The sequence below is a fragment of the Triturus cristatus genome, chromosome 8 (assembly GCF_964204655.1).
Source record: "Triturus cristatus chromosome 8, aTriCri1.1, whole genome shotgun sequence".
Lineage (NCBI taxonomy): Eukaryota > Metazoa > Chordata > Amphibia > Caudata > Salamandridae > Triturus > Triturus cristatus.
In genome coordinates, this window is record NC_140591.1 from 1,184,293,975 (window position 1) to 1,184,306,151 (window position 12,177).

Genomic DNA, 12,177 nt, shown 5'->3' on the forward strand with positions numbered 1-12,177 from the left:
ATTTTATTGTTTGGACTGATTTGTCTGTAATGATGTTTCATTGAAAGGTTTCCTGCTTTCAATGTTGTTCATTTTGTAAGGTGAACATTTGGAATGGACTAGCTATTACTATAAATATGAAGGGCAACTGTATCCTTCATATTGAACACTTGGATGATTTCCCTCTTTTTATTTTTAGAATCCACACTAAGGAGAAGGAAAACCAGGCACAGGCATCACTCACTGCAACCCACAGTAGTACATTGGCAGAGGAGATTGTGGCTCTATTAAGGACGCTTCATTCGCTTGGCCAGTGGAATGGACTCATTAACAAATACATAAACTCACAGCTGAACTCTGTCACTCATATGTTTACAAGGAAATCATTGGAAGGGGTAAAGTATTGCACATATCACCTCCTTTTTTACATGCTTTGTATGGCTACATTATGACATGATCAAAAATACACATCTAACATGAGAAGGATCCCTTCTGACATATTTGAGTTTAGCATCCATCTGTTTATGGCACCTAACTTTTACATTTAGGGCTTTTGATACCACTCATACTCATACCAGTGAGATAGCTTTATGAAATAATGATTCTACGGCAAAAGGTCTGGCAATTTTTGGGTCACAGGTTATAATACTATAGGGTCCTCTCAGTCGCACTTCCTTTCAAGGTTGTTCAATGAAGTACCACTGAGTTGGGTATTCATACTTCTTGGCAGCCCTAGAAACGATACAGTTGATGTAGTATACTTTGTAGACATTGTGATAAATATCATTGAATATCTGCATGTTTTCTTTGGTGTTGAATGTATTTCAGTGCACTGATTTCATCCTTTAAGACCTACCCTGGTCCGCAGACATGGTACAGATATCGTGATGATTTTAATATGCATTTCGTAACTTGTACTTTCCCTAAAACCAATAAATTAATTTTACACAAGCTGATTTTAGTATCTTATGTCATACCTTCACTATTTCAGCATGTTGTACTCTGTCTTTTGTTAATTAGGCTGTGTTGGATGACTTCTTTCCTGATTCCGAAAACCCTGAAGTAGGCAGTCTCATGGCTGTGCTGGCAGTGATTGGTGGAATAGACAGCCGCCTGCGATTGGGTGGCCAAGTAGTACATGAAGAATTTGGGGAAGGGACAGTGACCCGCATTACTCCAAAAGGAAAAATCACTGTGCAGTTCCAGGAGATGCAAGTATGTAGAGTGTGCCTCCTAAGTCAGCTGAAACCAGTAAGTGGCACCCTTTCCATCCGTTGAAACCTGAACAGATTTATATTGCTGGGAGGAGGGAAACCTCTCTACTATTAATATGGTGTTATCATTTAGCTTTTGATAAGTGATAATGATCCAACATGAATTGGATGGCTTATAAATGTATTGTGATCTTCTGATGGATACATCTGCCAGTGGATTCCTCACCTTGTGAATATCCCCTGCGCCAGCAACGTTCGGAAACTTTTGTAGCAGTCCACGCCGATGGGGTCGAAGACGACGTCACAGAGACACGGCTCCGCTTGTGACTCCGCTGACGTCACCGACTCCATAAGAAGACCTCGTCGGCGTGATGACGTCAGTTCCCTTTTTCCGCGCCGTCGACTCCAACGGATTTTGGGAATTGCTGTTGGTAGCTTTACTGTTACTTTGCTTTTCTTCTGGGTTTCCCTGTTTCTCTTCGAAGAAGATGTCGACGAAGAAGTCTGGTTTCAAGCCCTGTCGGGAATGTGGCAAACACATGTCGATCACAGATCCACATGACGACTGTGTTTGGTGTCTCTCATCCGACAACGATGTGGATGGTTGCTCTTGCTGTCGCAAGATGAGCTCCAAAGCTCTAAAAAAAAAAAGGGAGGCGAAGCTCTTCATCGCTCAGATGAAAAAGGAAAAGAGAGGAAGAAGGAAGTCGAGATCCAGGTCATGGTCGAGGTCGGCGTCAAAGTCGACTTCGGGGCATGCTTCGCGAACCAAGAAGCATAAGAAGGAAGAGGAGGCATTCTTCTCATCATCACTCTGATAAGAATTCGGCTCCGAAGTCGCCGGCTCGACGCCGAAAGGAATCCGTGTCTCCTTCACCAGTCCCGGATTCTCCTGGTCCTTCTTCTCCTGTGACTTCGCCGGCTCCGGCTACATCTCCGGTTCCGATGCCATCCCCGACGCCGGTTCCATCTCCGGCTCCGGTTTCATCTCCGGCTCCGTCTCCGGTTGAGGATCTTCAAGTCCCGGGTGAGCCTGCGACGCCGCTTATTCCACCGTCGGCACCGGTTGGCCCGAGTCCGGTGATGCCTGACCAGTACCCTGCGTTCCCTGGACCAGGTCAGGACCCCTTGCATTATTTAAATGCTATGTACGGGGTATTCGCTAGAGCCATGTACACCACTGGTGCACCTGAGGGTCCGATGGGTCCAATGGTGTTTAATTTGGGGGTGCCGCAAGTCTATCCGCAGACCCCTTTCATGCCGTTTTTTCCAGCGACGCAGTCTTGGCATCTACCGGCGTTGAGGACGTCGACGCCGCTTCCATCTTCACCGGCGCCGGCTCGACCTCATTCGACGCCGGCCGCCACCGACGCCGCTTGTGCGGATTCGATCCAGAAGGGAAGCACAGAGAGTGGTGGATGAAAGGAGGTACCTTTTGGAAGAAGCTGAAGAGGGAGAGCTGGTTGAGTCTGATGAGGTGTTTGAGGAGCTTAAGGAGGCTAGTGGAATGGATTTGTCTCCTGAGTAGGAAATCACTCCACCTTCAGATGAACCCTCTAAAGATGTGGCTCCGTATCATGCGGTCATCAGGAAGGCTGCGGAGCTGCTAGATCTTCAGTTGTCAACTACGGAATTCAGATCAAATATTCTGACTGAGGTGCTGCATTCGCCCACTACAGTTTCGGAGCCTTTGTTGCCCTTTAATGAGGCCATTATTGACCGTGTATTGGAGGTATGGCGTAAGCCTTTTTCTGCTCCCGCAGTCTCTAAGACGGTCGCAAGAAGGTATAGGGCGGCTCCAGGGGATCCTGAGTTTTTAACGTCGCACCCATCGCCTGGGAGCCTGGTGGTTCAGGCGGCTTGCTCGGGTAAATCCAAGGGTGCTTTCCCTCAGGTTCCAGGGGACAGAGAAGCTAAAAAGATAGACCAGTCGGCCAAGAAGGTCTTCATCGGCCAGCATGGCCCTTAAGTCGACGAATGCAACTTGCCTGTTGGGACGCTATATGCATGCACTCATGGACTCGGCAAAGAAATTGGCACCAAAGCTTTCTGAGAAGGATAGAGTCTGCTTCAATGAAGTTTTGACTGATGCCCAGGCGGCAGCACGCCAAGTGATACAAAGTGGGCTGGACACAGCAGACTCAGTAGCGAGAGTCATGGGGTCTTCTGTTGCCACCAGGAGAGCTGAGTGGCTGAAGTCTTCTGAGTTCTCCCCGGATGTACAGTCGACTTTGTTGGACCTGCCATTTGATGGATCTGGTTTGTTTGGTAAGAAGGCAGATGCTGCTCTTGAACGCTTTAAGGAGAGCAAGGCTACCGCTAGGTCTTTGGGCCTTCAATCCCAGTCAAGGGGGTCTTTTAAAAGATACAGAGGCTTCGGAAGGGCAACCTTTCGTTCCTACAGACAGACCCAGCAGCAGCAACAGCAACAGCAGCAAAGCTCTTTGTCCAAAGGTTACAGAGGTAGAATCAGGGGTCGCTCATGTGGCCGTCAACTCTCCTCCTCCTCCTCCTCAGCCCCTCCCACCACCGCAAAGCAGCCCTAGATCCGCCATTCTGGATCATGCTGGTCCTGTGGGGGGGCGGCTTACCCATTTTCTCCAAGATTGGGAATCTGTAACTACAGATCTCTGGGTTCTGGATCTTGTAGAAAATGGGTACGCCCTTCCCTTTCGGGAATTCCCTACAAATTACCCTCCTTGTCAAGGGGCTTGCTCGGAGGACCACCGTCTTCTCCTGCAGGAGGAAGTCCTGAAGTTGTTTCAAAAAGGTGCGATAGTGGTGGTTCCAGAGCAGGAGAGGGGTCAGGGATGCTACTCCCGGTATTTCCTGATTCCGAAAAAGGACGGAAGATTGCGTCCGATATTGGACCTCAGACTCTTGAATCTTTTTCTAAAGCAAGAGAAGTTCAAGATGCTCACCCTTGCTCAGGTTCTTCAAGCGCTGAATCAGGAGGACTGGATGGTGTCGATCGACTTGCAGGATGCGTATTTCCACATCCCCATCCTGAAGTCGCACCGGAATTATCTCTGGTTTACGGTAGGATCGCAATATTATCAGTTTGCGGTCCTTCTGTTTGGTCTTACTACTGCACCCCGAGTCTTCACGAAGGTGATGGCAATGGTGGCAGCCCATCTCAGAATATCGGGGATCTCGGTTTTCCCCTATCTGGACGACTGGCTGATAAAAGTGGAGTCGCCAGAGAAGGTGCTACATCATCTGCAGGATACAACTCAGCTGTTGTACAAATTGGGTTTCTCGATAAACGTGCCCAAATCTCACCTGGTGCCCTCTCAGCGCAACCTGTTCATAGGTGCGGTACTGGACACTACTGTGTGTCGAGCATTCCCTCCTCCTCAAAGGATTCTCGACATACAGGAAATGATTCCTTTGTTTTACAATGGAGCGGTCGTTCCAGTTCTGAAAGTCCTTCGCCTGTTCGGTTTGTTTGCTTCCTGCATTCTGTTGGTCAACCATGCACGCTGGCACATGAGGGCGCTCCAGTGGTGCCTCCGCAGGCAGTGGTATCAGCACAAGGGAGATCTCAGGGAGTCTGTGAGGATCTCCAGAGAGGCTGCGGAGGATCTGTCTTGGTGGAGCGTGGAGGGCAATCTGTCTCAAGGAAAGCCCTTTCATCTACCTCCATCGGTGGCCACAGTGATTACCGATGCATCCACTTTAGGGTGGGGTGCTCATCTGGGGGATCTGGAGATCAAGGGTCTTTGGTCTCCAGAGGAAAGGTTGCTTCACATCAACCTTCAGGAATTGCGGGCGATTCGTTTGGCACTCAAGGCCTTCCTCCCTTCCCTTTGCGGTCAGTCTGTTCAAGTCCTGACTGACAACACTACCGCGATGTGGTATGTCAACAAACAGGGAGGAGTGGGGTCTCTTTGTCTTTGCAGAGAGGCTCTGCGTCTATAGTCCTGGGCTCAGGACCATCAGATTTTTCTGATGGCAAATCATCTGGCCGGGGTTCTAAACGTACGTGCGGACAGTCTTAGTCGTCAGTTCTCCGCCGACCACGAGTGGAGGCTCCATCCGGAGGTGGTTCGTCACGTCTTTCGAATGTGGGGAACTCCTCGGGTGGACCTGTTCGCCACTCACGAGAATGCTCACTGCCAGTCATTCTGCAGTCTCCAGTATCCGATGCAGGGAGCGTTGGGGGACGCGTTTCAGTTGAGTTGGAGCTCTCGACTCCTTTACGCGTTTCCTCCCATACCCTTGATTCCTCGGGTTCTGAGGAAGATTCGCCAAGACCGGGCCCAAGTCATATTGATCGCCCCGGATTGGCCAAGAAGGGTGTGGTACACAGATCTTCACCACCTTTCCTCGTGCCCTCCGCTCCGTCTCCCTCTGAGGGCAGACCTCCTCTCGCAGTCGGAGGGGCTGGTTCTACACCCCCACCTCCAGAGCTTACACCTTCATGCCTGAAGATTGAACGGGGCAACCTGAATTCTTTTTCTCTCCCACCTGATGTGGTAGATGTAATTTTGTCTGCCAGACGTCATTCCACCAAATCTATATATTCCTATAGGTGGTCTAAATTTGTACTTAGGTGTGGAGAGAAGTCAATTGATCCTTTGAAGGCTCGTCTATCTAACATTCTACAGTTTGCCCTTTCTCTTGCTCAGCAAGGATTTGCTGTGGCTACTGTGAAAGGATACTTATCGGCTTTGTCAGCTTTCCTTTGCTTGCCGGATCAGCCGTCATTATTCAAATCACCTATTGTTCTTTGTTTTCTTAAGGGCCTCACACACAGGTTTCCTCCTACTCCCTTTATTGTGCCTCAATGGGACTTAAACCTTGTCTTGACTAACCTTATGGGTTCTCCCTTCGAGCCCTTACATAAGTGTCCCTTGAGATTGTTGTCTTTTAAGACGGTTTTTCTCATTGCGATCACCTCGGCAAGGAGGGTAAGTGAGCTTCAAGCTCTAAGTTCAAAACCCCCGTTATTGACCATTCATGCTGAAAGAATGGTACTCAGGACCAGGGCTGCATTTCTGCCTAAGGTGGTAACTCCCTTCCATCTGGGGCAGTCCATTACCCTTCCTTCCTTCTATCTTCCCCCTCACCCTTCCCAGGAGGAGGAGAGACTTCACCGCTTGGACCCTAAGAGGGCGGTGAGCTTCTATCTGGACAGGACTAAAGGCTTCAGAGTTGATGACCAGTTCTTCGTGGGCTTTGTTGGCTGCAGGAAAGGTCGAGGGGTGCACAAGCGCACCCTTTCCAGATGGATTGTCTTGTGCATCAAGATATGCTACTCCCTGGCTGGTAATGAACCTCCAGAGGGTTTAAGGGCTCATTCCACTAGAGCAAAGTCTTCTACTTATGCTTTGTCTAGGGGCGTTCCTGTGGAGGACATTTGTAGGGTGGCAACTTGGGCCTCCCTTCACACCTTCGCAAAACTTTATTGCTTGGACACCGAGGTGAGGAGGGACGGACACTTTGCTCGTTCCGTCCTTCAGGACTTTCTGGTATAGAAGGGTGGACACCCTCCTCCGGGAGTGGGACTGCTGTAGGAATCTATTTACAAGGTGAGGAATCCACTGGCAGATGTATCCATCAGAAGAACAAGTTACTTACCTTCGGTAACGCTTTTTCTGGTGGATACAGTATCTGCCTGTGGATTCCTCACTGACCCACCCGCCTCCCCGTTGTCCATCCTTCTATACCTACGATTCTGTTATTGATTTTTTTAAATGTATTTGTTACTGTCAAAGGCGTTGTTATTTCTTTTGCTTTTCTACTTATTCTCCACACTGTGTGTGTTGCTTTGCATATTATGTACTGTGTATGCTGTGTATATGTTGCTGTCAGTCCGTCCGTGTGCCTCGAAGGCACTGAAAAAAGGGGCGGAACTGACGTCATCATGCCGACGAGGTCTTCTTATGGAGTCTGTGACGTCAGCGGAGTCGCGAGCGGAGCTGTGTCTCTGTGACGTCGTTTTCGACCCCATCGGCGTGGACTGCTACAAAAGTTTCCGAACGTTGCTGGCACAGGGGATATTCACAAGGTGAGGAATCCACAGGCAGATACTGTATCCACCAGAAAATGCGTTACCGAAGGTAAGTAACTTGTTCATTCTGAAAATCATTTTAGTGTATTACGCTGGGATGCTCTAGGGTAGCCATGCGCTTTATGAATGCCCTTTCAATTCAATTCAATTCACTTAAAAATGTTTCTCTAGTAAAAAGGTTCTACATTTGCACTTATTATGGAGTTTGACTTCCGTTTGTTGCATGTCTTAATTAAACAGCAGCATTTGCAGTTTTGCTTATACTTATTTATTTAGTCCGAAAAACATGAATTTCTGGACTGTTCTTAAAACCCGGTTATGTCTGTGTTACAGAATAACTTGTGTGCAATTAGGAAATTGTCATTTTCAACTGTCCTGTAAGCATATAGGGCAGGGCAGCTCACTAGTTGCCTATGTATTTTCATTGAGTGAAGAGGTGTGACCCACAGTATGTTTTGGACATTGGGCAAAATATACTAAAAACGGAGAGCTCAACAAAATAGGCAGTGATGTGATTGGACCTCTCTGTCATAAAGAATAAATTACTGTCAGTCCCTACACAGAAACAGAACATGTAACAGATATCAGAATTTAGTCATCTCACTTACATGCACATGCCAACACACACTCTTTCTAAGCTTTGTCTATTCAACTTGCCATTTCATTGTAGGTGATTGGAATACTTTATGGGCTCTGCACTCGGGTGGATTCTCTGCACTGCAGTGCTCAGTGCGGAGATTCTGCCACGAGTGCAGAGACTCCGCACTTTGCGAGTCGTAATTCCCTTTGTAAATCTGTAAATCAGGCCCTTCATATTTGTAATTGTACAAAGGACACTTGGGCAGAGCCTCTGCACTCGAGGGGAGGGGATGGGGGGATGGGGGGGGGGGGGGGAGGGTTCGGGAGCCTTTACACTTGTAGAGGAATCTCGGAACTGTAGTGCTCCGTGCTGAGATTCTGCCACGAGTGTGGAGACTCTGCACTCGTAACTTTACGAGTTGTAAGTCCCTTTGTGAATCGGGCCCTTTATATTCGGAATTGTACAAAGGACACTTGGGCGGAGTCTCTGCACTCGTGGTGGAATCTCTAAACTGCAGTGCTCAGTGCGGAGATTCTGCACTCGTAACTTTACGATTCGTAAGTCCCTTTGTAAATCGGCCCCCTTATATTCGTAATTGCACAAAAGATACTTAGGCGGAGTCTCTGCACTCTGGGCGTGCGGAGTCTCTGCGTTCGGGGTGGGTGTAGTCTCTGCGTTTGGGGCGGAGCCTCTGCTTTGGGGGCAGAGCGTCTGCGCTTGGGTGGATTCTCCGCTCTGCAATGGTCAGTGCGAGGATTCTGCCATGAGTGCGGAGACTCGACACTCGTAACTTTATTAGTCGTAAGTCACTTTGAGAATCAGGCCCTTTATATTTGTAATTGTACAAAGGACACTTGGGCGGAGTCTCTGCACACGGGGCAGGCTGGGTCTGCACTCTGGGTGGAGTCTCTGTGCTTGGGCCGGAATCTCCCCACTACAGTGCTCAGTGCGGAGATTCTGCCACAAGTGCGGAGACTTCACACTCATAACTTTACGAGTTGTAATTCCTTTTGTTAATCTGTAAATCATGCCCTTCATATTCGTAATTGTACAAAGGACACTTCGGCGGAGTATCTGCACTCTGGCGGAGCGGAGTCTCTGCGTTCGGGCGGAATCTTCGAACTGCAGTGCGGGGATTCTGCCACGAGTGTGGAGACTCCACACTCGTAACTTAACGAGTCGTAAGTCCCTTTGTGAATCAGGCCCTATATATTCTTAATTGTACAAAGGACTCTTGGGTGGAGTCTCTTCACTCAGGTCTGCAGTAATGGCTGAGAGATTTAGCTAATTAAAGAGTGTTTTTATGATAGCTGATAACTTTGGCCTTGTGGAACACTGACTAGAATGTAATATAACTAAAGCAGCAAAAATTGCTTCACATAATTGCATCAGACACTGCTTGAATGTAAACCTGGGGCCAAAGTATATTCCTTTTTTGGTTTTGTGTACATTTTTGCCTTTCCTTCTGTGGAATTACGTAAGGGAAAACATGAAAATCTGCTGACTGTTTAATTTGCAAACCATTCATGAAAATGAAGATGAGGAGGAATTCAAGAGGTTTGCAATCTTCGATCAGCACAAAAAAACAAGACATTGCTTGTATGAGGCCATATTTAGCAGACTTCAACCATACAGAAGAGCAACGCTCATTTCCAATTGTGTGGAATATTTCTTTCCTTTCTGAAAAAGATAACAATGTGAAGAATTATATTAATTGACTATACCTGATTTTTATACGGATGTCAAGGTTTTTATAAAGCATTTTGTACGAATTGAGTGCCCTTCAAAAATTATGCATGTCCAGGACAAGAATAAAATGCTTCACTGTCTTGGATAGCAAATAGTTCATGAAAGGCATGGTTGAGAATCATGCTTTTCACCCAGTACTCCATGAGCTCTCGTCTTTGGATGAAAAATTGTAGGTAGATGCAGAAGACGTGACCGTTGGTAATTCGGTACAGCGAACTTTAAGGACTGGATGCATGGGAGGCTTTAGGCCACATTCTGTGTCAATGAGCACTTGTGGTGGCATTACTGGGTGCAGGGCGTGGCCTAGTACTACTCATTGCTCAGAAGGCAGGGTACCTCGCGGCTAAAGTGGATGGCTTTTATCCAGTGGGTACTCCAGGCCAAACTGTTTACTCAGCAAGCACCGTGTATGGGCGGCTTAAAGTCAGAGGATGGCCATAAGCCACACTCTGAACCCAAAGCCAAATAAAGTGGTCAGTGGAATAAGGCGCTAGTCCTTGAATCTAACTGCTTGCCTCTCTGAAAATATCTTTATCCTCAAACAAAAAATTGCTTTAAAAAAGACAGTCAATAGAGGTCAGTTGCCAGAAATGTTTCTAGTGCCAGAGGTTGCTCTTTGTTGACCTGCAAAAGTGAATAGTCACTGCGATCCAATGGCCCCTCAATGCCATTTGGGTTCAGGATAGCAGTCGGCTTTAAGTGCTATAAGTGGAGTACACCGTAAAGCAGTGCGTTGATAGCTATGAGAGTGGCAGAGATTATAATGAGACATCTTGACTTTTGGTGGCACAGGAATGGCATGCTGACTAAAAAGGAAAGAGCAGTTGAAGGGGGAGGGTGACACACAGCACTCACTCTTGAAGACTAGTTAGGTGCCATTGGTGGCAAAGAGATAGACTGACAAGCGTGGAGCCTGGGCTGTGCAGGCCTGAAGACACCAAGAGCCCGGGCACAGATGCGAGGAGAGAGCCTCATGGATCCAAACACAATAACACTGTGGGTCTCAGTCCTTCGAACAGTAGTTTGATGCTTAAAATGTGATTTGAGAAGGTAAGAAGTGAAGCAGAAGACTCCCTGAAGGGTTTGTGCAATCCCAATAAGGGCCGAGGAAGGTAAAGGCCAGTAAGAGCAACAAGCAACAGGAATAAGTCAAGCTACAGCCTCCAGTAGGGCTTGAGCTCCAAGCCAAAAATGACATGCATGGTGCCTATAAAGTCGCCACCTCAGCAAACTGAAGTCAGTACTGTTCTTTCTGCTGCAGTCAGCTCAGATCTGTTGAGGTTCACGGTGGGCAAAGAAAACTTTTAGTTTGCCATGCTCCCCTTTGACCCCACCAGCACCTCATTGGAGTTTACTAAAGTGATGTCTGTGGTTGCAGCACTACTATTTGCTGTTGAAGGTGGGCTTGCACCTCCAGACTAAGGCGAACGTCCTGTATTCTTTGGGGTTCATCATAACCATATCAAAGTCACAAATGACTCCCTCTCAAATGCTCCCTTTCTATGGGGATGTTCTGGACATTGCAGTTTCGGGCCTATCCTCCTGAATGGCGAGCCCAGGATATTCAGACTATGATTCGGATGCCTATATCCTGGATTTTGAGGCGTCTGATGCAGTGCGACCTGAAGTTCCATTGGGCACAGCATCAGGGCAGTCTCTTCAACCTGATCTAGATCTTGTAGGGAACTGCTGAAGACTTTCAGTGGTGACTGACGAGCTGTGATCGGGTCAGCGACAGACCCCTCTCCCTTCCCCAACTAGACCTGGCTGTAGTGACAGATGCGCCACTCCTGGGCTGGGGCAGCCATCTGGGATAGGTGGAGATCATACGACTCTGGTCTCCAGCTGAGTCCTGTCTTCACACTATCCCGCTGGTGCTTGAAAGCATTCCTTCCTTCAGACAAGGGAAGGATAGTGCAGGTGTTCACAGACAATGCCACCAACATGTGATACTACAAGAAACATGACGAAGTTTGTCTGTCGACCCTATGTCTAGAGGCCTTGCTCCTCTGTACATGGCTGCAACGTCTGGGCATTTTGCTGGTGTTTCAACACCTGGCCAGCTTTCTTAACCTGGGGCGAACAAACTCAGCCATCTATGCCCAACTGATCACAAATGGCAGCTCCACTCGGAGATGGTATAAGTTCTCTTTCTAGAGTGAAGTGAGCCCTGGTTACATCAGTTTGCCACCGCTGAGAATGAGCAATGGCATCAGTGTTGCGTGCTGGAGTTTTCAAGTCGGTTCTCACCTGTATGCCTTACCACTGATATCACTCCTGCCCAGAGTTCTCAAGAAGATCAGGAACGACTGGGCCCAAATTATTCTTTTGGCTCCACATTGGACACAGAGAGTTTGGTATCACAAGCTTCTGAGCATGAGTATTAGTCCTTCGATCAGGCTGCCCGTTCAGGAGAATCTTATGTCGCAGCAACAGGAGAGGATTCCGCACCCCAGCCTGCTCATCCTCTGCCTTGATGCGTGGAGATTGAGCGAATATGGTTGACGGCTTTTGACCTTCTCCCCATAGTCAGTAATGTTATTCTGGCAGCCAGGCATCTCGCTACCAAGACTATATATGACTGCTGGTGGGACAAATTTGTGGCATGGTGTGCATCCACAAATGTTGACCCTCCCATC

General features: G+C 48.0%; 1 protein-coding gene across 1 annotated transcript in view; it reads left to right on the top strand.

Moving 5' to 3' along the window:
• The window catches only part of LOC146805589 (E3 ubiquitin-protein ligase HERC2-like), a 1,563,844-nt gene that overhangs the window by 562,177 nt on the left and 989,490 nt on the right, over positions 1-12,177 (top strand). The window contains 3 exon segments of the mRNA XM_085622871.1: positions 179-205; positions 208-374; positions 1,000-1,230. Coding sequence (XP_085478997.1) covers positions 179-205; positions 208-374; positions 1,000-1,230 — 425 coding nt within the window.